This window comes from Phalangium opilio, unplaced genomic scaffold (genome assembly GCF_054372755.1).
Source record: "Phalangium opilio isolate 3A_F unplaced genomic scaffold, DU_Popi_V2 ptg000024l_1, whole genome shotgun sequence".
In the NCBI taxonomy this organism is placed as follows: Eukaryota; Metazoa; Arthropoda; class Arachnida; order Opiliones; family Phalangiidae; genus Phalangium; species Phalangium opilio.
In genome coordinates, this window is record NW_028324155.1 from 5,367,726 (window position 1) to 5,394,113 (window position 26,388).

At 33.9% G+C, this 26,388-nt stretch overlaps 3 protein-coding genes and 2 long non-coding RNA genes across 5 annotated transcripts in view; 3 read left to right on the forward strand and 2 right to left on the reverse strand.

Annotated features, from left to right (window-relative positions):
* Nucleotides 1-2,085: 2,085 nt before the first annotated feature.
* LOC149692406 (uncharacterized) lies at nucleotides 2,086-3,008 on the reverse strand. Its single transcript, XR_016382910.1, has 2 exons — nucleotides 2,920-3,008; nucleotides 2,086-2,685 (listed from the first exon to the last, which is right to left on the reverse strand). It is a non-coding gene; the product is annotated as an uncharacterized LOC149692406 (long non-coding RNA).
* Nucleotides 3,009-3,570: 562 nt separating this feature from the next.
* LOC149692407 (solute carrier family 22 member 6-like) lies at nucleotides 3,571-6,240 on the forward strand. The gene is made up of 8 exons (XM_089868153.1): nucleotides 3,571-3,969; nucleotides 4,027-4,285; nucleotides 4,347-4,515; nucleotides 4,577-4,706; nucleotides 4,838-4,938; nucleotides 4,998-5,218; nucleotides 5,276-5,457; nucleotides 5,519-6,240. Exons 1-8 carry the CDS (start codon nucleotides 3,571-3,573, stop codon nucleotides 5,867-5,869), a joined length of 1,812 nt encoding a protein of 603 aa, XP_089724279.1. The 3' UTR covers nucleotides 5,870-6,240.
* A 212-nt stretch (nucleotides 6,241-6,452) lies between these two features.
* Rab11 (RAS oncogene family member Rab11) lies at nucleotides 6,453-10,407 on the forward strand. The gene is made up of 6 exons (XM_089868154.1): nucleotides 6,453-6,773; nucleotides 7,309-7,401; nucleotides 7,489-7,591; nucleotides 7,671-7,864; nucleotides 7,971-8,051; nucleotides 9,101-10,407. The coding sequence occupies exons 1-6, from the start codon at nucleotides 6,734-6,736 to the stop codon at nucleotides 9,238-9,240; spliced, it is 651 nt and encodes a 216-aa protein (XP_089724280.1). The 5' UTR covers nucleotides 6,453-6,733; the 3' UTR covers nucleotides 9,241-10,407.
* A 2,368-nt stretch (nucleotides 10,408-12,775) lies between these two features.
* LOC149692409 (uncharacterized) lies at nucleotides 12,776-13,260 on the forward strand. Its single transcript, XR_016382681.1, has 3 exons — nucleotides 12,776-12,874; nucleotides 12,977-13,037; nucleotides 13,161-13,260. It is a non-coding gene; the product is annotated as an uncharacterized LOC149692409 (long non-coding RNA).
* A 6,790-nt stretch (nucleotides 13,261-20,050) lies between these two features.
* Nucleotides 20,051-26,388, reverse strand: part of LOC149692410 (disintegrin and metalloproteinase domain-containing protein 10-like) — a 91,370-nt gene continuing 85,032 nt past the window's right edge. Inside the window, exons 12-14 of the mRNA XM_089868158.1 lie at nucleotides 25,334-25,583; nucleotides 24,608-25,204; nucleotides 20,051-24,071 (exon numbers count right to left, since the gene is read on the reverse strand). Coding sequence (XP_089724284.1) covers nucleotides 24,884-25,204; nucleotides 25,334-25,583 — 571 coding nt within the window. The 3' untranslated portion in view covers nucleotides 20,051-24,071; nucleotides 24,608-24,883. The remainder of the gene's footprint in view (nucleotides 24,072-24,607; nucleotides 25,205-25,333; nucleotides 25,584-26,388) is intronic.

Here is a 26,388-nt window from a genome sequence, read left to right on the forward strand (position 1 = left end):
CATTCCTGATTACGTAACTAACTTTCCGCTATCATGAAATAATTTAGGCTTAAGTCTGAGTGAAACGTGAGTGAGTGCACGATCTCAAATTAAAGACGCGTTGTTAAGTTGAATTGTTTTGTGAATCGCGTAATGATGGTTGTGAATTGGTTTATTGAGTAGGGAAAATAATAGAATTATGCTTAGCAAATTAAGTTTTTTTAAATTTAATTAATTTATGCGTTGCTGAACCACGGGCTCTAAAACTGAGGTACTTATCATCTTTTATTTATAATTAAAAGCGCTTTCCCAATTAAACCTAATTACTCGTAAACAGTACAATTCCATAGTTACAAAAAAAACAGAAAAAACAAAGGGTACAAAAAAATAAATTCAATTTTCAAGTTGAATATTTTATATAATTTTATAGATTTTTTTAATATTTAAATTTTTGTAACTTTTATTAATTAATTAATATTTAATAATTAATTTAAATTTAAATGTATAAAATCACAAACAGAAAGTTCCGCTTTCTCTCGAATTTAGAAAATATATTTTATTTCCTATTTTACTCCCAGAAAAAAATTAAGGAAAACAAAAAAAGACTTCTGAATGCGTTCAGGAAAGGAACTGAGATTCATCTTTATTACTTGACGTTTTCAAAAAATGAAATCTACACCAAAAGAAAACGATAATAATATAATTGTGCCATTATTATAGAAGTGTCATGATACGTCTTAAAAAAAATCGATATTTATCCATTTCTTCGTGAAAAGTTTCAACCGTTTCCTTGCCCCCCTCCCTTCTAAAGTCCAAAAAGAAAAACCAAAAACTGGTCGCTAAATAAATCACCAAAATTTGAACGCGCGACAAAAACTATTATATAATACTATAATTTAATTTAAATTAAATCGCGTCATTTATTTATTTATTTTTTGGGTTTTATTCAAATGAGCAAATTATTAAAACAAAATTTCAAAATCTAGTCATAAAAACTAAAAAAATTAATAAATTAATAAATTAATTAATAAATTCTAATTGTATAAAAAATATTTATGGAGTCTCAAAAAAGTCTTTGTTAAATTAAATACGAAGACACGTGTAAAAATATAATAAAATATATCTTAAAATTGTTAAATACATGTTAAAAGAAAAATATTAATATAAAATGAAAAATACGGTTCTGTTTTTTACAGCGTGAAGGAAAATAGAAAGGAGAAGAAAAGAAACAGATCCGCTCTACCAGAATTTCGATGTCTACCTTGCAGTCTGGTATAGTGTAGTCACGTGACAAACGAACCTTCTAGCGCGCGCCCTCGAATTTTTACCAGGATATTCTCCCCTTCTTTTGGGGGTGGCCCGGGTGGAAGGACTGTCGGATGGGTAGAGAAAAAGCCCCCAGTTTCCCTCTCCTATGTTTCCTCCATGCATACAATCAATATTTCATTCGAATTATTTAAAAATATCAGGAGAATTAACAGCAGGTAATTTTGCAAAGCGATTCTTTTTTTTATTTCCTCTCCCAAATTATTATACACGTTTTTTTTTCGAATTCCAGCTGAAGTTAACATTTTGAGTGGGAGGGAAACAAGTGAAATTTTTGTAAAACACTGACAAAAACAGAAGATGAAAGGCCATCATCGTCAGAGTGTTTAACTACTTTAAGAATAATCTTTTGAAAAGAAAATTCATCGGGGACTCCGCTAACTCGAATGAAGAGAGAGAGAGGATATTTTTAGATACTTGTATCTCCTCCTCCGAAGCGAAACTGAAATATGATGAGGAAATTTACTCCGCCTTCTAGAGTAGAGTCCCTAGATTATTAAGAAAACTTTCTCCGAGACTTTTTTTTATTTTTCTTTATCATATTTCTTGATGCGAGACGTTGACTCTAATCTAACCAACAACACAAAGACGACCAAGCGTCTGAAACAATTACTTATTAAGTCCCCCTCCACTTCATGGTCACCCAAAAGGGACCGGGTTCCTTAGACCAACCACAAAGGATTTATAGTTCTTATCAGAAACATGAAGGTTGCGTAACCACAGCTATTTTTCATCCTTTCTTATATTATCTCTAATAGGATAGCCCTAACTCCACCCGTATCCATCCGGAATAGTCTACCATCTCTGTAAATTGTCAGTCTTAACTCATAGGGTTTATTGTAGAGCAAGCTCCGACTGATTATGTCTTTTAGAAATGTTGAGGACACTAGTCAAGCGAAGTTCCATTTGACCTATACCTCAAGGGGTTGAAGGACCCTAACTGTAAAGGTATCACTTGGTTTATTTCTATAAATATATCCTTTACCCAATCGTCAACCCAAGAACTTCATCCAAGAAAAAGTATTTCAAAAGATCTTGGATTGGGCAATTTTTGATGCGATGTAAAAGATGCGAGTTTTTATCCAATTTAGCATAGGAAGAAGGTTTTTTTTATGGCGAACCTCTCCAAGTGAACGGCGTTGTATTCTGGAGTGTAGCCTTAGTAACTATCGTCTTGGTATCGATTGTGTACCAAGAGCCGTGATCCGGAGACGGCAAATGGAAGGGATTTTGCCTTGCCCATGGTAATCCAATGGAAAAGTCTTACGTCATCATTCAACATTACGCTTGCGCCAAAACCAAGTGAAGGAGAATAGACAGGCATCTGATGTGGTAAAACCATTGAGAAACCTTGCTTCGCAACCGCTGATAGAAACGACTCTGGATGAAAAGAAAAAAAAACACTTTCTAATGTTTCTCCATCTCTAGCAGTTGTCTATCCTAGTTCCATAGTCCACTATCCTCAGAGATGTACCGGTTGTTGCGATGATAAAGAATCTCATTAGGCCTATCAACTTATTAAACGTAAGTTTTATATAAAATTTGGGTCGTTGCGTATATGTATTAGCGTAGGATTGTTGGTTATGTTTAAAACTATACTATACCTAAACCCACCTGTCGTGTACGTGCATATACGTTGCTGGTAAACGCTCCTTAACATATTGTCATCTCTCTCTCTCTCTCTCTCTGTTCATACTCGAGTCCATAGATATTAGCTGGAACACGTGATGTCAGGGTTTAAGTTTAAATTTATGGTTATTCAAGGATAGGAACCGCGTTGGCTAAAATTTGAAGTGAATGATATGTGGTTCTTAACTAATTAACGACAGTTGGAATTTAAGATATTAAGAATAATGACGCTAGTTTATAAAACTAGCGCGGTTTCCTTTGATTTATTCGAACTGTTTTCTTGTTCTTGGAAAATATATTATGTTGAAATTAAAACTAATTACTCTCTATCTTTTTGTGAAATTTGAGTAGTTGAAGATAGATATAAACGAACAAAAAGAAAAACGAATTTTACTAGTTTTTTGTTTTGATACAAACTTAAAAATTAGTGTCATCCTCTCGCGGGAAAACCTCCAGACTGACTCGAGAGAAGCTAATTTTGTTTTTTGACCGAGATTATTTGTTCTAACCTTGAATTCCTTTATCGTTTTTTTTTCTTCTTACATCAGATAAACCTCGTTGGAACTGGCACGCACCCAAGGGAATATTTTAAGTCCCGTGGCAATAAGTGTTGAAGAGACAGTCCTTAATACCTCAATGAATCCGGAAGTAAATTTGGAAGCCTTATTGGAGTTGGTCGATCCTTTTGGTCCCTTCCAATGGATCTTATGCGCATTTCTGTGGTGTTTGGCCGCGCCATTACTGGCCGCGGTCATCTACGGCCATATGTTGTTGCTTCTGATACCGGACCACTGGTGCGCCACGTCGGATCCTGTTGGAATCAATCGAACAGTCATTCAAAGACGGTTGGAAGACATTCCGTTTGAAATTGACGTTACTCCGTCCACTAGCAATGTATTTAGTAAATGCCAAATGTATCTTCCATTAACAAATCCGTCCATAGAACGGAATTTGACCGCCATTCGACAGATTACCATTTGCGAAAATGGGTTTGAGTACGATTACTCGAATATTTATAGTACGGTTGTCTCGGAGGTGAGTTCATTTGAAATATTCTTCTCATAAGCCTAACCTGGTGTGTTTTGTGATTAGTTGGATTGGGTATGCAATAACGCTTGGAAGACATACGCCGCGCATACGGCGTTTTGGGCAGGTGGAGCTGTTGGTGTTGTTTTCTTCGGAACTATGGCGGATCGGTTCGGTCGTCGACCGGTCATCGTAGTCACTCACCTGATATGCGCTGTTTTTGGTGTTGCCACCAATTTCTTTACTGGCTTTTCGGCGTACATCGTTGGAAGAGTCGTCATGGGTTTTGCCGCGTTACCCATGAGTATGGCGACGTACGTCTTGAGTATGTCCAACGAAGCTTAGAGTTAGGGGTATTCGGATCTCATAGTCATTTATCGTAACAGTGCTAGAATACGTCAGCTCATCGTGGAGATTAACTGTATCTACCATCTACTTGTTTATGTATTCTCTGATGGGTTGCGTATTGCCATGGTTGGCGTACTTCGTCGCTGATTGGCGAATATTCAACCTTATGATGTCAATACCCATCTTCGCAGTTCCCTTGCTCTGCAGGTATGATGCCTACAAGGCTTAGTTCAAGTTAGCCCGATTGAAATATTTACTTCGATCGTAGCGTCATTCCGGAATCACTACGATGGATGTTCGCTAATAATCAACAAGAAAAAGCCAAAAAGATCTTGATGGACATTGCCAGAATCAATGGTAGACAACAAACGTTGTCGCCGGAATTTCTTGTTGTTCCGGTATACTTTCGCTTTTAAAAATGAAATAGCTCATTGAAAATGCTAGTTGCTGACGAAAGATGCTTTAACGCTCTAGTATTAAGGGGGATTGAAACCAAAACTATGTCTTTCTCTGTTCCCGCGTGTTACAGTTGAACGCGGACAGAGAGCGTAAAACTCGAAGAGAAAGCGTCATCACGATGGTCCGTTTGCCCAATCTAAGGAGGATTTACTTGATAACTATTACCACTTGGTATGAGAATTCAAGCTGATGGAATTGTGACCATAAGCCTAATATCTAACCCTAACTAGGGTTTTTCTATCAACTTGTTACACCGGTGGTTACGTCCACGCCGCCACTGTCTCCGAAATCAGCCCGTTCGTTATGATTTCGGTTAACTCTGCCATGGATCTCCTGGCAAACGCAATTGGGGATCGCATGGCCAACAGTTTTGGTCGTAGAATAACTATGGTGATCAGTGCGGCTTTATGTTCCGTAACTTTCCTCATTAGCTGTACCGAAAGCCTCAAAAGTAAAATTTTATAAGCTATGGGCACATTATCAAAGTCATAATTGTACGTTTATTTAGACAACAGCGTCCTTTTGACAATGATACTAATGATTGGACGCGTGACCTTAACCACAGCCTACAACGTTAATTATCTTTATGGCGCGGAAGTATACCCAACTGTGGTAAGAACTCAGGCATTGTCGATCCGGCAGGCTGTTGGAGCAGTTGGAAGTTTCTTGAGTCCGCAAATTGTCTATTTGGTAAGGTTTTGGTTTGGTTGGATGAATACCAAGTGCTTCTTTGAACCTATTTCATTCGCAGGCTACCTATTCCCGTCCTTTCCCATTGTTGATATTCAGTTGTATGGCATTGGCTACCAGCGCATTATGTCTCCTACTTCCGGAAACGTTAAATACTTCACTTCCGGAGACATTGTTGGATGGAGAAGCTTTAGGGGCCGTTCATTGGCCCGTTCTAGCAAGATTGTATGACGGAGTATCTTCAAAAATTCCTAATAAATTAAGTCCAAAAAGGGAAAAGCCCAAATGCAGCCGACAAAATGTTATAGATGAATGTTTAGAATCAGAGCACAGTGAGGAGTTAGACAAGCCAAAAGAGGAAGAAAATAGTTCTTGGGTAAAGAAGGATATAAATAGTACTAGTATTTGTTGATCTAGTCATTTTACTTAAAATTATTACACACGTATTTATACGGAAATGGACTTTCTCCGCACAATTTTGCTTCCTACTTCCACAGCGATTTGCTGCATACGCTCAAAACGTATCGAGATGTTTTGGAGGTAGGACATGATCGAGTGATTCATAATTTGTGCGCCCATTACTTGGCCTCTTCTATATAATACATGCTCTTACCCTTCTTCAAAAGGCATTCGGGAAAGCACAGAAGAAAACACTTAACACAACATTTTAACTTAGGAGAGCCCCCACGATAAGCTAAAAACTGAAAAAAACTTTCTTTAGACCTTTGTCTTTCGAAAATATACTAAAGAAACTGGGCTTCCATGGTGTATATACAAATCTAAATGAAATATTTATCGCGTTTTATTGTTAAAATAAATATTTTTTACCCCAATGACTCTTTACATTTTCCGATTACATACAGCTTTAGTTTCAGATGGATTCAAATTTCCCGCCAAGTTTAACCTGTTTTGTATCAGCAACTCCAGTTGATAAGCAGATTATAGAGTTCGATTGCCTCCGTATTTGAAGCCATCTAGCGGCGTAAATTTACACGTCAGATCTCTCGCTCAGTGATGGTGGGCGTTATTTTGGTTTGAGTTGTGATAAGAATTTCGGAAATTGGGAATAATTTATCAAAGCGATCAGTCGGACTAAATCGGGACGAATCTCGTCGGAAAATTTAATTATACATAATTTATATGTTTCAAATATTTTCTTTATCTGTTTTGAACATTTTACGTAATTTATTTTGAAAAAATAACGACACAGACAGACACTGTCAACCTATCCCCGAAGACCTCGTAATTTTCTGCACAAATCTAGGGAAAAACTACAATGGGAACCAAAGATGACGAATACGATTATTTATTCAAAGGTGAGAGCAATTAAACGTTTAAAATAATAATTAAAGAATCTTTATTTATATTAATATCGTCTTATAATTAGCTTTTGGGTCAGATTAAAAGGGAAAATTAAACGTAATAATTATTAATAGTTAAGCCTTGGCCTTTGTTGTATACGCCTAAGTTCCGAAGTTCGGAGTCATTTATAAAATATTTTAACAAACAAGTCAAACGGCAAACATTTTTTTTCTGTTTAGAATCGATTTTATTTTAAAATAGCGTAGGACATTTCTTTTATGCTTTATTGGTGTAGGTGTAAATATCTGATGATTACTTAGAAGTGCTTCCTTAGTTCTTAGAAAATAGAGGAGCCAAACAATTAAAATGACAGACAGAACTTAGACCTAGGCTTAGGAAGTAGGCGTTGTTTTATTCATTGTTCTATAAAAATTGGATAATATGTATTATAAACGGCTTAAAAGAAGCCTAATAAATATCTTTTATACTCTTGTGATACAATATGTCATTGTTATGGCCCCCAACGTATTGTATCAAATGTATTTGTAGTTGTACTCATTGGAGATTCTGGTGTTGGGAAAAGTAACCTTCTGTCCAGATTTACTAGAAATGAGTTCAATCTAGAAAGCAAAAGCACCATTGGTAAATAAAATTCCTAGTTCAAAATGTAGCCTACCCTTAAATTTATTGGAGGCCCCCCTTCATAATTTTATGGTTTGTATATTAAAGGGGTTGAGTTTGCAACTAGAAGTATCAGTGTCGATGGTAAAACAATTAAAGCCCAAATTTGGGATACTGCTGGTCAGGAACGGTACCGCGCCATAACTAGTGCGTAAGTATAGTTCCAAAATAATATTTTCAAACTTTGAAAGTGGAAACTTGAGTTAGAAGTATTTGTGTCACTATAATAGCTATTACCGAGGCGCAGTTGGGGCACTACTAGTTTATGATATAGCAAAGCATACCACATATGAAAATGTGGAACGTTGGTGGAGAGAATTACGCGATCACGCTGATCAAAACATTGTTATCATGCTAGTTGGCAATAAGAGTGATTTGCGGCATTTAAGAGCCGTACCCACTGATGAAGCTAGGGCCTTTGCTGGTTAGTCTGAACATTTTTTTTTTCTAATACTTTATAGAGAGCGACATTCCTTTTTTTGATTAATCATTGCCTTTCTTTATTATTATTATTTCTTTCATTTAAACAGAGAGTCATCAACTTTCTTTTATTGAAACTTCAGCCTTGGATTCTACTAATGTTGAAGCTGCCTTTCAACAGATATTAACAGGTATATGGGTCCTCTTTGACCTCCTCAAAAGGTCATAGTGAATTTTAGAAATGGGGGGCTTTTAGTTTTAATCATATGAGTTTATTTAATTAAACAATATTCCACTTTAAAATAACCCTTTTGAAAACTTTAAGCCTAGAATAGACCAAATTTTGTGCACCCACATGTTATATGGGTCCTCTTTGATCCCAAAGGTCACGGTGTATTTTAGAAATGGGGGCTTTTAATTTTAATGATTTTGAGGCTTTAAATATGAGTTTATTTAACAATATTCCACTTTTAAATAACGTTTTAAAAACTTTAAGCCTAGAATAGACCAAATTTTGTGCACCCACATTACATTACCCAACAATGTTATATGGGTCCTTTTTGATCCCAAAGGTCATAGTGAATTTTAGAAATGGGGGCATTTAATGATTGTGAGGCTTTAAATACGAGTTTATTTAACAATATTCCACTTTTAAATAACCCTTTTATAAACTTTAAGCCCAGAATAGACCAAATTTTGTGCACCCACATTACATCACCCAACAATGTTATATGGGTCCTTTTTGATCTCAAAAGGTCACGGTGAATTTTAGAAATGGGGGCTTTTAATTTTAATGATTTTGAGGCTTTAAATATGAGTTTATTTAACAATATTCCACTTTTAAATACCGTTTTAAAAACTTTAAGCCTAGAATAGACCAAATTTTGTGCATCCACATTATGTTACCCAACAACATTACCTTAGTTACATTAATCAAAAACGGATTTATGGGATAAGAACGTCGGAGTTAGCGAATTCACTCCCCATCCTCGCATACTTTATTGAGAAAATTAGTCTGCTTATATTTTGACTCCACCCACAAATTCTGTATATAGCTACTTCTAGAGATCGAATTTGTGGGTGGAGTCAAAATATAAGCAGACGAAGTTTCTCAATAAAGTATGCGAGGATGGTACTAGAGGCTAAAGCTACGATCCGACGTTCTTATCCCATAAATCAGTTTTTGCATTAATGTATTATAAGCATTATTAACACCATTTCACGGGGAATATTTTTACAGCGATCTTCAGAATTGTGTCCCTAAAACAGATAAGAAACGACGCTGATAATGACCCTTCACCCAGTGACAACATTAAACCTATCACCATGGCCCCAACAGAATCGGGTGATCTGCGGAAGAAACCTTGTTGTCAGGCATAAACAAACAAAAAACAAAAAACAAACAAAACTAAAGACTGTTTCTGATGACAAGAATTACGTTTAAAAAACAAATGATAATAAAAAAATTAAAAATGCTAAGAAAACAGAATTTGGTAAAAAAAAAAAAATGAAATTTAATGAGAAAAGCAAACCATCCCTAACATTTAAAAAAAGCCGCACCTCTTTATTCTGGGGGGGAAGATAAATAATAAATAATGATATCAAAACGGACACTGGTATAAGTAAGTATGTATTATAATAATAAATTAAGATATGATACCTCTAATAATTTTATTGGCCATTTAAGTAATATTTAATTAATTAATTAAATTTAGAGAGGGATTTGAGTTGACATTTTAGGTTTTAAAAAACCCCAAAAACCCCCAGACCACAAATTTAAAATCGCGACACCCCCATTTAACATTTAAATAAAACACTGGTTTAATTAATGAAATTAATATTTCCATGTAAATTTTTTAATTAACTACGGTATAAAAGGTTAATTTAATTAATTTAGTTAAAATTTATATTACAAACAAAACAAAAAACAAAAAAAAAAACACTCAAGAGCCATTTGTAAGAAAAAAATGTTTAAAAAAGCCATAATTTCAATTTGCTATATTTAGTTATATTTTATTATAATTAATTAATTAAGGTTAGATAAGAATATTAAATTTAATTAAAACTTAACAAAAGATGAACCCTCATTAACTATACTAATTTTCCGGTTAATTAATTTCAATTAAGGTTAGATAAGAATATTAAATTTAATTAAACTTAACAAAGATGAACCCTCATTAACTATACTAATTTTCTGGTTAATTAATTTCAATTAACTCTAAAATGGTTATGGTGAAATTTGAATGAGAAATTCTTATAAAATGGATCAGAAATTCAGAATTTTTTATCTGAAAGGGAAATAACTTGGTAATCTTAATCTATTTTATTAGAATGAATCAATCGGAAGAAACGTTAACTGTTTCTCAACTCAATTTGACGTTTTTTTTTAAGGCGCCTTTTGCAATGCAGACTTATCTCTCTATTATCTCTTTCTTTTACCCCACTTAAGCACAGACCAATAATACCATTGAAAAATATTCAGATAAGAGAACACTCAGTCCATTATTCATTGTTCGTTCGTAAACTAAAACTTAACAATGATTACAGGGCTCCCATCTGGTCTCTAAAATACCTAAAAGTCTCTACTTTTTGGGTAGGTCTCTAAACCACCCTAAAATCGCCATTTGGTCTCTAAACCACCCTATTTTCAAAAATTCCCGTTTTTAATATTCCGTCTAAAATTTTTTGCAACAGTAAAACTATTCTCACTCCGATCCACAGGGAATTATTAAACGCCATAACCTTTACAAATGACCTTGGCAATATCTCGCCAATTTGAACTATGTGTTTCCGGTTTTTCTCATTGTTTGGTGGAACTGTGTTTAGAAAGTAAATTCGTCTTGGCTCGGAGAGGTTTATTTTGGTTTCCCAACTTTTTTTGTGATACTTCCGTACAAATAAAGATCTAATTTTGATTTTGAATTGGTCTCTATTTGGTTCCTATTTCCAAGAATTTGGTCCTTATTTTACCCTATTTTTACCGTGAAAGGTCTCTTTTTTCACTATTATTTTAAGAAATTTCTGTGGGAGCCCTGTGATTAAAGAAAGAAAGAAAGAAAAAATGAATTTAATATCAATTTGGGAAAGCTTGCTTTATGGAATATTAAATTAAAACAAACGATATAAAACAAAAACTAATTCAAATATTTTCACCCCTTATAATTCTTGAGGCTTTTTTAAATGTCTATAATAACAAAAAATTGAAAAAAACAAAAACAATGTGCATTCCACGAAAAAATGTGTGCATGCTTTAGTATATAAACAACAAACAAACAAACCAACAATAACTTGTACATAAACAACATAAACAAACAAAAAAAACTAAAATCTAAGCCGTCAAATATATTTCCTCTCTTGAAAAAATGTTTTTTCCTCTTTGATTTTTATTTTTACTCTAGGTGCTCACGATAGTTGATAAATAATGTTTAAATAATGAAAAAAAAAAATTAAAAAAATGGCCTAATATTACTTTGTTTTTATTTTATTTTTCCCCCGAAATTCAATATTTATGAAATGAAAAAATTTTGTTCTTCATTTTTTTTTCTTTATTTTATTTTTGCTTGAAAAGTTGAAATGAATTTAATTTTTTTTTGTATAATTTAGAATTTAAAAATTACTCTCCCGAAATGAAACTAAAAAAATGTGTAAATTAAATTAAATTAAGGTAAAATAAAATGGCTTAGGAATATGGGAATAAACAAACAAACAAACAAACGGGGATTTCAATTTCATGCAAAATTAGGGATATTCCAAATAAAATTTGAAATCATAAGAAATTAACAGCAAATTTAAATTTTCCGGGTTTTTTTTATTTCTATTTTTTATTTTTTTTTTTTTATTTCCTAATCAATGTGATTTTTAAAATAAGCGCGAGTATTATGGGATAGCTATAAAATATAAATGCAAGGTTTGTTTAATTCAAATATTGCGAATTTTGTGAAAAGAAAAACAAAAAAAAAAAACATACCTTTTATGATTGGATTGAAAAAGCAATAAGCTGCAAAATGAACAGAAAAAAAAGGATCATATTTGAATTGATCAATAATTCTAAAAGTTATTATAACTTTCTTAATTTTTGGTCTATTTTAACCAATTTAGGTTCATATTGTAGCTTATATTAAGCTCTATGCAATCAACACACCTTATTTTTTTTTTTTTTTTTTTCACAAAATTCCATGCAATTTTGTTAAACAACAACAAAAACAAAAACAAAAAACAAACAACTATTTTTATTTTTATTTAATTTTCTTGTCAAATCCGCCGCAGAAACTTTGTGACATTATTATTCGAGGGCTTTTTCTAGATAATATTATGTTTTTTTTTGTAAGTATCGCGTTCTTGGGTTAACTCAATTGATGTATAAAGTCTGTGAAAGAAGATGAGGTTTAAAAAAAATAAATAAATAAAATAAAATACAAGAAACAAATTGAAATAAAACAAATACACTATTTTGAATTTTCCCCCTGAAACATTTTTCGTTTTTTGGTTCAGGATATATTCTATTCTATTCTATTAATGTTCGGTTTTTTCCCCCCCCCCCTCCTTTTTATGAGAAAAAAATAGTTCCCCAAAAAATATTGTGTAGTCAAAAAAAAAAATAAACAAAAAAAAAATTTAAAAAATACCAACAAAAACAAAAACAGTAATGTACAGCTGTGGGCAGTTAAATAAAATATCCATAGAATTGCCTAAAATTTTGTGAATATTTTTTTTTGTTGCCCTTGATCTTCTGCAAGTGATCTGCTGCAACAATGTAAGTACCTTATTGCAATTAACTCATTTTAATTAATCTTTTATTCTAGCTGTGGTAGAAGGTAAATAACACGAAATTTCAGTGCTAGTGCTTTTATTTTGATTTTTAAAAGACTATAGACACTTGAAATTTAATTATGAAATTTCAAACAATTCCCCAGTGATGAACTGCAAGTATCTGAGGGGTTTTGTAAATTTTACCGTCTTGTTTACGATTAAATTAAGTAATGAACCTTTCAACTTCAAGAAGACTTAGATTTTGGTAAATATTTTATCTTTATTGCGTTCTTAATTTTATTCCATTCTCTAATTTAATTTAATTTAATTTGATTAATTTAAATAATTTATTTTACGCAAACTTTAGTTACAGATTCAAGGAAAAAAAATAAGAAATAATTAACCAGCGGGAAATTAAAACAAATCAGGTAAATATTAATGTTTTATTTAGCTCTTAATTCTGACTCACTGGGTCAATAATGAATATAATTTGTTTTTATTGACAAATAAGTATTAATTTAAATATAATTTTTTTTATTATTATTTGTCAGATTGCGCGCGAATTTTGCATGTTGCATGCCAGCTGTCTTTTAAATTTATTCAAGTCGGGGATCAACACCAAATCTGCAAGCTTCTTAACTTCGTTGTGGTGAAGTATCGCCTGGTTCGCACCCAACTGATTTTATAATCTAAAGTGTATAAATTCTCTGGGATGGGTGGAATAAAAAAGATTGACAAAGAATAGAGAGAAAAAAGAAAAGGAAAGGGGGCATTTGCCTATATTTGAATTCCTTAGCTGACGTTGGGCCGTCCATAAAAATCCTTTAGGAAGACAAATCTCGGTTTTTCGCGAAGAAAGGGAAATACTTTCCCCTCATCCATATCCCCATCGCTGACTCGCTCCCTCCAGAGAGATTTCGGGAAAACGTTTCCCTTTGATCCCGTGGCAAGCTTGCCTATATTCATCCCGAGGGGGTAGACACTTTGCCATGGTTGTGACATTACTTGGAATGGCGTATAATTTGAAAATAGGTTGTTCCAATATGAACAAACTCATTATGGTACAAGTAAATTACATTTCTGCTCATAAAAATGAAGAAATGTCTCTGGGAAAATGACCTAGGACTGTCAGGGTTTTCAATGTACATCCGAGTTGGCGTCGAGTTCAAAGTTTTGGGTAGGCCTACTTAGTTCAGGTCTTTTTGTAGAGTTTAGTTGAAACCCTCTCGGTCCATCCTTATCCCCAACCTCGGGATTCTCTGATCGTTGACTAGAGACTTTACTGACAGTTGACGTTGATAAAATAGATGAATGTGGAAAGGACAAAAGCAAACACAAATCTCTCTCCCCCCTCACCTCAATTCCTTCCGTCTTTAAACGTGAAATTGACTTTATATTGATTTAAAAATCCTTTACCATTCAAGAAGTTTGATTTTTAGGGAAATGTTTAGGAACTAAGTTTTTATTCCGGACCCTTTTTTTCCATGTATTTAATATTATCAAGAACCAACGTAAGACCTAGTATCTTTTAATGTGTCGAAAATACAGAATATTTTTTATCAACTGTTGTCTGGGGAATTCTAGGATAATTTGGTATAAAATTAAATAGAAATTTTTCCGCGGAAGTATTTGAAAGACGCTTCCGTTCGTTTTTGGCTTATCTCTTTCCTTTTTCTTCCCCAATTTCCCGCCTTGAAATTAAAGTTAACACTGAGAAACGTAGCGGAAAGATACGGCTAAGGAAACTGTATAGTATAGTAGGTTTCATTTCGCAACCTGTCACCAAACGCCTCGGTATAGGGTAGTTGACGGGTTATCCCGACCGGAAATGTCTGGGACAGTCAACGTTTACTTCCGATTGAACGTAAAAATGTAAGAAAATACGTACGATACCGTAACCTAAGTTTTACGGGTTTGGACTGTCAAAGTAAAGTTTCTTTCGTTGGGTCTACATGGGCTTTCTTTTCGAGGAATTTTTGCATTGGAAATGTTTGTCGCTGTCGCATTTAATGTAATCGCGGATAAAGTTGCGCGGTTTAACTTGGACACCATGCTGGTTATTATTTGTATGGGAAATTAAGAATTAATTTTGTAAATCTGGTTAAAACTAATTATTACCGTTTATGGTTGATGTAAGGAGTTCGTAGTTGAAACCAATTTAAAACTAAACTAGCCACGTCTTTGAATTTTAAAATCTGCACTCGTTCGTTTGGTATAACCACAATGTTAGTTTTAGCATTAAGGATGAAAGAACGCCAACGTTTGCTACTAATTATATTTCTGTTTGCTTTCTACGCCTGAATTCATTCCCCGAAATTTTATATTCCGAATTTCCTCGAACCGTATACGGTCTTAGCCATAAAAGGGTACGAAAAAAAAAAGAAGCAAAAGGGAGGAAAGGATTTTAGCAAAAGCGAAAACCAGACTACTTACTCTGTCTCTCTCTCTCTCTCTCTCTCTCTCTCTCTCTCTCTCTCTCGCCTTCAGTACCTTTCCATTTCAATCCTAATTGCATTAAACGAAACCACTTTGCTTCAGATTTTTCGACTTTAAGCTTTTTAACGGAAAGAAAATATAGTTAAGAGAATAGTTGCGACGCTTTGCGAAAAAAATTCAATACTTTAAAGGGAAAGTAACACGAGTATTTTTTAGACATAATTAAAGTATTACTTTAACGGAATTCAGTGCACGCGTTTCGTAAGAAATTATTAGTCTTTGTCGAGCACAGTCATCTCATCTTTTAAATAAATGCCTCGATATTTTATTTTTATACCTACCTTTTGTACTAATCAGGAAACTGAACTTTATCCTCCTGGAAATTTCCAGGCAATCGGTAATTTCAAACTTCATACCCGGCTCACAAGGGAATAAAAGGTTTTCACTATCCTAGAATTAACTAAATTATTTCCATGAATATAAAATATTTATTGTTCAGTTTGCTTTTATCCGGAGATGAAAACCGCGAAATTTGTTCAATATTCATGGAATAATCTTTGAATTGAATAAATTTATTCTGTTCTTACGAAAACTCCCTAAATTTCCAAGAACTAAAAATTAGGACAGAAAAGATTCACTTTCGACTAAAACGAGAAAACGACGACGTGTTGAGTTTCGAAAAAGACTGAAAGATAAAGATAAACTTAGTGTTAGGAAGTTTAAGAAACTAACTTAAGACAAACTTTAACAAAAATTAAAATTGGAGTAGCACATGCAATTTTAATATCTCGCGCCATACTTCAAAGATATTATGTTTTTAGATAAACCAAACGTTGTGCACACAACGGTAAACTTCTTAAACTCTCTATAACCCGTTCATGAAAGACTAAGCAACTCTAGAAGAAAATTCAGTCGCGCACACACACAGACACACTCCGTTTACCTTAATTTTATCCGAAGACCTTTAGACCGGAAGTTGTAAAGAGAATGGCAAGGGCGGGGGGGAGCGGAGATGGGGATGGGGAAGTGGCTAACGTCTTAGCCCTAACCTTAAAATTGAAAGTAAATTCTTCTTCTCCAGAAAAGAATCGAAGCAAAGAGAGTAGGGGTTGATAGAGAAGGTGGTGGGGCGGGAGGGGATAGAAGCTCCTGACCTGACATTAATGTCCTTCTCTTAAAGTTTAATGGTCTCTAGAGGTCAGAGTCAAAAGAGGGTAGAACCTCGGGATCTTGATCCCAAAAAGTTCTAACGAAACTAACGGATGAGCTTGAAGCAACTCCAACAAGACGAGCCAAAGAGAGTCTAGAGAGAGTGAGAGGGAAAAAGTGGAATCCCTTTTTAGCTCGTAAATAACATCTTCCGATTCGCGTGTCAGTTTTGCTCTTAAAGGGAGAGACTCAGACTATTTCCAAGGTTAATTTTACCAGGAGTTCATAATAACCCCCCTTCGGGGGGGAAGTACGAAACTTGCCATAGAGCTAATGGTAAAAATCGCGAACAACAAGATTTTGTCGTTGCGCATATAAAGGACTAGCCTGTTGATGGACATACAACTTTACAGTAGATTGTAGTAGTATCTATACTCCTTGGTTTTCGTTCAAAAACTTGGCAGGGATCTCCGTCGTTAAAAGAAAAATGGCGAGTATGTGGACGTAGAAACACGATGGAATTCTTATATTAAAGATACTGGGAATCAATTTGTCCATACCGTTTTAATTTAACCACGGAATTCTCACACATATCACAAGAAAACAATAATGACTATCGTTTAAATGTTTTGTAGAAAACTAGAAACCATCGCAAAGCCAACTTCTTAGCCAAGGCTTAATGTACACCGCGGGTCCGCGGCTGCCCGCGCGCCGCGCCTGTCACGCGACTCGCGAGCCATTTTCGCTCCCAAAATCACAAGATAAAAATAGTGCTAACCCGGAATATGGGAAATTAATGCGCGTGGGCTCTAAACATTGGGGTAACTATTTCTTTGGGAGTTAAGCGGTGTATAAATCCGCTGAGCTTTACGGCGAAACTTTGTTGTTACGGGCTTTTTAACCAGTTTCGTACTTCCCCCCCGAAGGGGGGTTATTATGAACTCCTGATTTTACTAAAGGTAGCTTGAGGATGGAGTTGGAATAAGTGTGTTTAGGCCAACAAGTCTGCGTGCTCTCGAATGTGAGTTAAATGTTTTATCTACATGATGTGTTAAAGGACATGACGTACATTACGAGTTGGTAATTAGTAAATCCACCAATGAATTATCAGTAATTTACCAAATACATCAATGAATGAATAGTAATTTAGCAAATACCACCGTAAAGCACCGAGTTGTAACATGTAGTAATTTTACAACATAAATATACCCTGTATATTATCAATCTGTTTCGCCAAACGTTGAAGTATTTTTAGGCACTCAAAACTCTTGTAATCTGAGACTGTTTCTTTAGGGCTTAGCTGCCGTTTTCTTTATATCTTTATCTTCTTTATACCAAAACCGATAGCGCTTCTGAAGTTGGGGAGGAAGAGGGAGTTAAGAGAGATATCTCGTGTCCGGTGGTTGCTGTGTTTTCCTCCATCATTTCTATCACTCTCTCCTCTTCATCCCGCCTCTGATAATCCCTAACATCCAGCATCTTCCTCTTATAGGAGAATTGATTGAGACAAATAGATGTACCCCCTTCCCCAGAAAAAAAATTGGATGTGAAATAATTTTAGCAAAATAGTATTTTTAATTACAACGTGGAAGCCGACTTACAGGGTGAAACTTTAACATTAGTTTCCCATATGAATGAATGAATGAATGTTTTATTGACCCAAAAAATAATAATCCCTTTTGAATCAGGGAGGAACCCGCAAGGGGTTCACAGGTCAAAAATAAAAAAAAAATTTTTATATAGGCGCCTGTAGAAATGTTTATCACGTATAGCATCAATGTTACGTGTGAAGCCGACTTATAGGGGCAGTCCATTTAATAAAATAGAAAAATAGGTTTAAAACAAAATCCACTCTCAGGATTTTGATTAAAATTTGTTATAAGATAGATTATATACGTGCCTAAATGGTGGTACCTTTCCCGGAAGTTAATTAATTTTAAATTATCCAAAAAAAATTTAGTTAAATACCTACCGTATCATTTCCTATTAGAATTGATAATCTCATTTGAATTAGAAGAGACGGAGAGTGAATCCGATAGTCTCATAAATTAATAATGCTATTTTCCATTACCGTTAAGCCTTGGCTATCGATCGTTTTGTAAGGATCTTTTAAGCTTTTAAGAGCTCCGAAAAAGCTGCACCTTCTTTTTTTATTTTTTATTAACGTTAGTATCACGAAAAGAACTTTTTCCGAATGATCGCTCCCCAGTCCAATCTTCTTTTCCATGCTTGTTTTTTTTTTTTCGTCCTTCCTTTTGCTAGGTAGCGTCTCTAAAAATGCCAGTAGACGAAATTTTGGTATTAAACTGGGTGGAGTGGAAGGGAGACGGGTTTTTGTGTCATTTTTAATCCCTTTCCCAAAACTTTCTGCTCGGTTAATTAGATGGGCGAAAGAGAGAGAAGGGGGAGGAGGGTGCGTTGTAGAACGTTCTTTTTGAATTTATTTCTTAGCTTTTACCGAGGGGATAGACACTAATTAGTATAGTTTCGAGAAATTATGAGGAAACATATTTATTGGAAATACAGCTCTGAGGTCATTTTCTAAAAATGTTTCACGTGATCTAGAGGAGCCAGGGCTCTACATAAGGCACTAGTCAAGTCAAATGCCTTGACTACTAAAATAAATCGAAATCTGGGGGTTCACTAGTCAACTTGACTAGTAAAAAATATGTCCCAAATATTCGTAAACCATGCGTCTCACTAGTCAGTGACTACTAAAAATAAATTGGGATAGGGGGGCTCACTAGTCAGGCTGACTACTAAAAAAAATATCCTTATGTAGAGCCCTGAGAGGAGCTATTGATAGTCGTCTCGTCATGTTTATCATTGGTTCTTCTAGACCACGTGCCTCATTTTAAGTAGCCAATCATAGAGCGGAGTTAAATGAAATTAATGACGTCACTTTCCACAAACATGGCGACGTTCAAGTTTTCAATTTTTTTATTTTATCATCTGGGATGTGGTTAAAGAAGTTAATTAATATTTTTTGATCAGTTAAAAAGCGCGTTTCAATTGAAGTTTAATCTTAAATATAAATACGGTTGTATTAATATTTCGTCGTAGTGTAAAACCCCTCGGTATTAACCCTTAACCTCCCTTTTACTGCAAACTTCCTCTCCACTTTCTCTCTCTCTCCTTTCTGCTTTCTCGACTCTTATTATTAAACGAATTCTTTCGAGCGAATCCAAATTTCCATTTTTGTTACTTATTTTTATACTAAGGTTGCATTTTTACTCTTTGAGCATGGTGTTTCATCACGCTGTACATAACTTAAAGTAAAATTAGTAGTAGCTATATGTTCACCTACCTTTACACGAATCCCAATTATAAACATCCTAAACAGTTTCACTCCAAGAAATAAATATCTGGTTGAAGGAGGTTTAGAGTGAATAACAAATGTAGCTTGCTTCTTGTAAATTAAAATTAGGTTTTTTTTGGGGTATTTTAGTTTTGGGCGTTTTATAAGCTTACCAAAGTACTTCGGAAAATTAGACGCATCTTGTAATAATTTTGCTAGATCGTGTTAGTTTCATTATGCTTCTAGATATATTCTTTAGTGAGTGTAAAAAGAGGAAAAAAATTAATTAAGTTAAGCCTATTTTTTTAAGAAACGGGGAATATTAAAATTTTGTTTCCTTTTGCAACAGTTTGGGGGTAAGGGTAAAGGGAATATGAAATGTATCATTTGTAAGGTTATTACATCGTAATATGCCTACCTATATGCAGGATATTCCATAAATAGGAATGAAGTTTAGTGAGATGGTACTATGGACGATTTTGAATTGAAAATTTTCTATGACATCTTGCCCTAAACGTCACCCTAAATAATTTAAGATTAGGTTGTTTTATGGGTGACCCCGTAAATTTAGGTAAGCTATTGAATACGCAAATCTATTTTAATTAAGGAGTTATCCGTAAAATAATCTTATCATAACTAGTTTAGGGTGATCTGTAAGGAAAAATGTCATAGAACAATTTCGACTCAAAATCAGTTATAGAACTCACTGTCAGACAAAAATATAGTAACGAATTTCCATATAAATAACACACAAATATTTTTTTTTTAATTTTCAATTTTATTTTTAATTTTTTTAGTATTTTTTTATTTTTTATTTTTTTCACTATATAGTAATATAGCAAAATATCTTATATTCCAAATATTTCCCCATGTGGTATAGTTGGGATTTAACGTTTCTGCATTTTTTTTATTTAGAAACATCATTCATTATGGTAGTAATTTTAGTGGATTTTTTGTTTGTTTTTCAAAATCAATTTATTTATTTTTTTTTTGTTTTTTGGAATAAGCTTTTGAAGTGAGATTTTGTTATAAATGTTTTTTTTAAGTTCTTTTGGTTGGTTGTTTGTTTGTTTGTTAATAGGATTAAGATGGGAGGAAATAGTTTTTATTTATCTAAATCTATATTTACTTTTAGGAATTATAGGAAAAAGATACGCGTAATAATTATAGAGGTAATCTTAGGGTTTTTAAGATATAAAAAACGTTTAGAAGCTTATTTATTTTTTGCCCTAATACGCGCGAGATTTGTTTTAAATATTTTTCGTCTTTTGGAAAAATTCTTAATTTTAAAACTAAATTAATCTGCCTTTGGATTTTTTTGCCAATTAATGGTTACTATTCTCGCCACTCACGGTGTGTTTCTTGTTGTTGTGTTTCTGGATAGTTTATTTATAAATCGAAGGATTTCGTGCTATGGGAGAAACTAAAGCCTTGGAGGAGGGATGAGAAGGAGCCAGTGCGGCAATGAAAGTCTCCCAAAGTACCTTGCGCACGTCCCTAACAATAGGTTAAGTGCTGCCGTGTAGCGTCATTTAAAAAATAGAAGCTATTCTTTTGAATTAGCTTTTATTTTTAAGAGACAAGGGGCGCTGTCTACGTTTGCATATCGTAAACGCCCTCCAAGGATGGTGGGAGGACTTTGTTCTCGTTCCGTTAGATGGGGGTACAGAGGTTACATTATAAGTATTAAGATCACTCACTACTCCGTCTCACCTCTTTCCTTCAAGTTAAAACCAACCTCACAAGGGACACCGGGGATGAGGGAGGGAGAAAGAAAGAGAGAAGGGGGACCAACTTTGAAATATTTTCCCGGAATTTCCTATTATCCGAATCGAAAAGTTTACGAACCGAAAAAAATACGATATATATGAAAAGAATACCAATTTATCGAAAGTTAAGGATTACTTTTTAAACTTGTTTTTTTTCCTTAACAATTTCGCTTAGTAAAGTCAATGCAAAAGTGTTGTAAGTTGAGATTTTAGACGGGACTTGGATTGATTTAATTCGTAACACGCCTGATTACACCAAGGAATTAAACCTACGAGTCTGGGTTTGGCTTTGTTTGTAGTGTAAACATTACGTTAACAAACAAAACGTCGCGTGTGGTAGCGGACAATTTTGGGATTAGTTTTATGCTACATTAAATTTTACTGTTTTCTGAATTAGGGTCTTGGCAATGTGGGCTTAACTCCAAAAAAACTGGCGCCAGGCTGGTGTGCAGAATGGGAGCTATTTCAGCCCCTGTTCTGGTCCAATTCTAGTACGCGTTCTGGCTTGAATCTAAGCCAGCATGACGTTGCGTGACGTAGTAATGCCAAGTCCCTGTAATAAGACTCAATTGCCTCAGAAATTACATTTACAAATAAATAAATAACACTTTTGCATTGACATTATCTTCGATAATTTCCCAATTAAATTACAATTAAAGTGGGGGGGGGAGTAAACAGCGTAACTTTGATTTTTATATTAAAATTCTACGAAGGCAAAATGGCGCTTGGCTCTTTATATATTTTACAATTGCGTAAATACAATGGGTTGTGTGTGTTGTAGAGTAGCGAGAAATAGAGTTTACAGCGTCACCTTATATTCATATATTTATGTATATAATATATTATATAACCCTTGGCACATGAACGGAGATTCGAATATTTCGTGTTGAAATAAGTAGTTTATTTTTTCTTTTTTTTTTTGTTTAAATCTCGTCTCCATGGAAAATTAATTTTAACGTAAAAGAAATTCGAGGTGTTTTTTTATCCTGAGAAATAATATTTTAACAAAATACAATAGGGGGAAGGAAGGGAATTACGTTTTTATCCCCCCTTTTTTGCCTTGTATTTTTTTTTCTTCAACAATTTTTGCGCGTTTTATAAACAAACATGATTCTCGGCACATTTAACACTGAGCTCAGTATCGAGAGTTATTTTTTTAGCCTTTAGTTTTTTTCTATACATTATCAGTCTTCTTGTTGAATTTATACATATTTTTTTCTTCTTCTTAAAATTTTTGTTTAAAATAATTCTAGGGTTTTTTTACTTTCAATTAAAAGTTTATCAGAACTAATAATTAATTAGGGGGAGGGGGTGATTTTAGGTTGTTTATTTATTTATTTAAAAAAATGCCCCCTCTACTTATACAAAAATAAATTCCATTGGCAAAAATGATTAGGTCTAAATTGATTTAGACCATTTTTAAGAACGAGTGACCTGAAATGGGTTTTAATTGATTTTACATTTGGATAGAGAATTTAAAGAGCTTTAAAATGAGCCTAATTACGTCAAATTCGGACTATAATTAATGAAAAACATGTTTATTTTCGAATTTTGGTGCAAATTTGACGTATTTGGTCTCATTATGTAAAAAAACATGTTTTTCGTGTAACTTTATTAATTATGGTCCGAATTTGACGTAATTGGTCTCATTTTAAAGATCTAATTAACCTCTCTCTTAATATCTCATTCAAGAAACTCGTCCTTTAAATTAAACACTTAAATTTACACGTGTTATTTTCATATTTATACCATATTTATATATAAATTATAACCGAAGTAATTTTTGTTCGATTTTTTTTATCCGTATATCAATTTGTTTTTAATTATATATATATTTATATACACAAGCTCCCCAAATATTTTTTTTTATAATTTATTTAATTACGCACAATTAAATATATAATAATTCGCGTTTATACATTTTTTTTTAATCTGCTGTCTATTCCCTTATTAGCGCGACCAATTAATTTTGAATCCACTATAGCGCATCACGTTTTTTTTAATTTCATAGTTATTTTTATTATTATACAAAAACATCTTTAATCACTTTGAGAAAACAATCATTGGCATCCAGTTTTGCGGGCTTTTTTTCATTTCATTTATATAAACTTATATTTTAATTTTAATCTAAAATTTAAATTCTATTAAAATATCAAGAAATAATCGTAAAATTTTGGAAACAATAAATAATAATAATAATAAAAATATAGTAACAAACCAATAAATTTAATTCTAAATTAAATTTAAATAAATTAACAAAACCATTAAAACTTTTAGGGCAAAGCAATTAAAAATACACGTAAAATATCCGGAAAAATAAAATTTTATAATATTAGTCTATAAAGTTAGGTAGTTTAATATATTAATTACTATCACCGTATCTTAAACCAATAAAATTTAACGTTGCCATTAAATGCGCTGCTATTAATCTTTCATTAGAATCACGATGAAAACGTATATACGAACAATATAAGGCAATTTTTGTTGTTGTTTGTTACTTTGCTTGTTGTTAAATTTCAAATATTGAAAAATCCCCATTAATATAGTCATAGTTTCCATTTGTTTGTTTGTTTTTTTGTTTTCGATATAAAGACACACTGAAATGTACATATCGATAGCGTTTGAGCTTCGAAGAAAGAATAGATTTGCGTACATTACACTTGTTTTATAGGCGAAATATAGCGAATGTTCCAACATGTTTATTTTTACGAATACGTTTTTTTATATATATATATATATGGAAGATTTATTTCTTTAGGGAGTATGTCGGTCAGCATCCTTGGGGTTAACGCTATAGTATATTATATTTTCTGTAAAATAATATTTACCTTACCGTTATTAAATGAGCTTGGAAAATAACGTAACGTATATACTACTATCCCCTCTTTTCTTTCCTTAAAAGTTTTGTTTTGACTCTTGGGAGATTTTGTTTGAATAGAAAAAGAGTAGGGTAGGGTATGGCCCTTTCTTTAAGCCTTTGTTTATTTTTTTTTATTGTGTGTTTGGTATACCGCATTACGTAGCCCCGGGCGAGCTTGTTTAGTTTGTTAAAGAAGTTTTAAAGATATGTTTTGCGTTCTAGATATGGTGAAGAGTAAGTGAAACCAGTGAGCACTTATATGAAAGGGAGTCAAGTATAGAAGGGGGAAGGTAACTGTAACGGCACAGACCGATATCTCTCTCACGCGCACCTACCTCGGTACAGGTTTTTAACGGGTGGGGGCGGGGGGTTGACGGAGGATTTGGACTCCCCGATCTCCATCTCATACATCCTCACTGGTGAAACAGTTCCCAACTAAGTCCATAACTTATTTGTTAGATAATCTTACAGAAACAACTGACTTACCTTTAGCGTCGCGATGGACAGACTCGAAGTTGAAATCTCATTAGTTACCAAAAATATACGAGTATCTTTTTTATCTCTTTTTATACGCGTTTATATACTTGAAGGGTAACCATTGCAGAGTTTGTTTATAAATAATTTATAAATCACAACCGAATTCCCCTTCGTCCAATTCAGATTGAGGCTTGTTTTAGACGTTTTAGTGGCGCGTGGTCACTTTGGGTAAACATCACGCGATGACGTATCCGAGATATATATACGCTTCTCGGTTCTTAAATTTCACACCCAACCGTTGCCATTCATAGCCAGAGGTTTTTCGCCGTTCAGGGTAGTCCTGACAACGGGGGAAGTAGATCCCTGTCCTCTTCCGGCGGAAGGACTCATCTGACCTCCTCCCGTGGCGCATCCGGTCAGCGCCGCCACTAGACTTTGGTTAGTCGGAACTCCTCCTCCGTTACTAGATTGACCATTTCGCCCTTTTGCTCCTCCTTGGTTAGGTAACGATCGTTGGAAGACTAAATGACTACTGCTGGCCATATCCGGTTCCGTTTCGGATTTAGTCACTTCCGATTTGCGGCCGACGCATCGAACCACTATAACCTTTTTTTTAATAAACAATGCAAATACCCACAGTTAGATTATGTAAAAACCTAAGAAACCTTTGGATAATTTTACGTCATCCGCCGCGCGTCAAGTAGTTAAGTAGGGTCATATGGTCACAATACTTACTAAGAAGAGCATAGCGCCCAAGCAAGCGATGAGTAGAGCCCACCAATGATGCAAAACGAATCTTTGTAAGGAAGCGATGGCTTGAGTGGACAATAGTAACCGGCGTAAAGTCGCCAAAGGTCCGGACGGGTCTACTTCGCGACATTTTTGGAATACGTCGCAGTAGCCGTTGTAATTATCGCAAGGCGTACCTGGTTTGGCATACATATCTGGTACATCGAAAGGAGCCTCATTCCATTCGAAAGATGACCTTGGTTCAGAAAGAAATGCCCCCAAAAATTAACATTTAAAAATTACAAAAAAAAAGAAAAGAAATATACAGCGAAACTTTTCTATGTAGGCATAGTTCTTTCTTTAATTCTAAATGTCCCAAAGGGAATTAAAGAACCGAGTTGAAATTAATAACAGGAGCGTTAATATTTCGAGAATTATACTCGGCTAAATAAATACTGGTCTTATCTCGAAAAGAATGAAAATTCAGGCTACGCTTCCCAAAGAGTGATTTTTCTAAAGCATTAATTTCATTTAAAAGTTGGCTCGTCCTTAACAATATGTATATATATATTATATATTCTCATTTTAAGCCATTTGTATTCAACTCGTAAGTCGCAAATCAGTTAGGAGGGAAACCGTTACAGGTCTAAAGGGACTATACTCATCCACAGAATATTTAAACTAGTTCAGACTAACATAACTTTCGTTTCAAGATAAGTAAGTTCTACAGGAACGTTATTTACTGAAAATTAGAGTAAATTCTGACAATTGTATTTTGTTTGTTTAGCTTAGATTTTCTCAAAAATTAATGGTGGTTCAGTTTCCCTTTAAACGGTATGGTTAAACGACCTCGCGTTGTTTCGGAGGAAGAATTAAAGTATAGTTAATCGTAAAGGAATAATATGGGAAAGGCTATAAATGGTTTCAAGTCCTAGCTGCCGAAAAATTAATAAACTTTTCGGAATATCTCGTTTGCGTTGGGTTGCCTCACCTCGCCCGGCCTTTTCCGTAAGCCTTATAAGTTATAGAACATTACCCTTTTCTCACACAACTAACTCTTT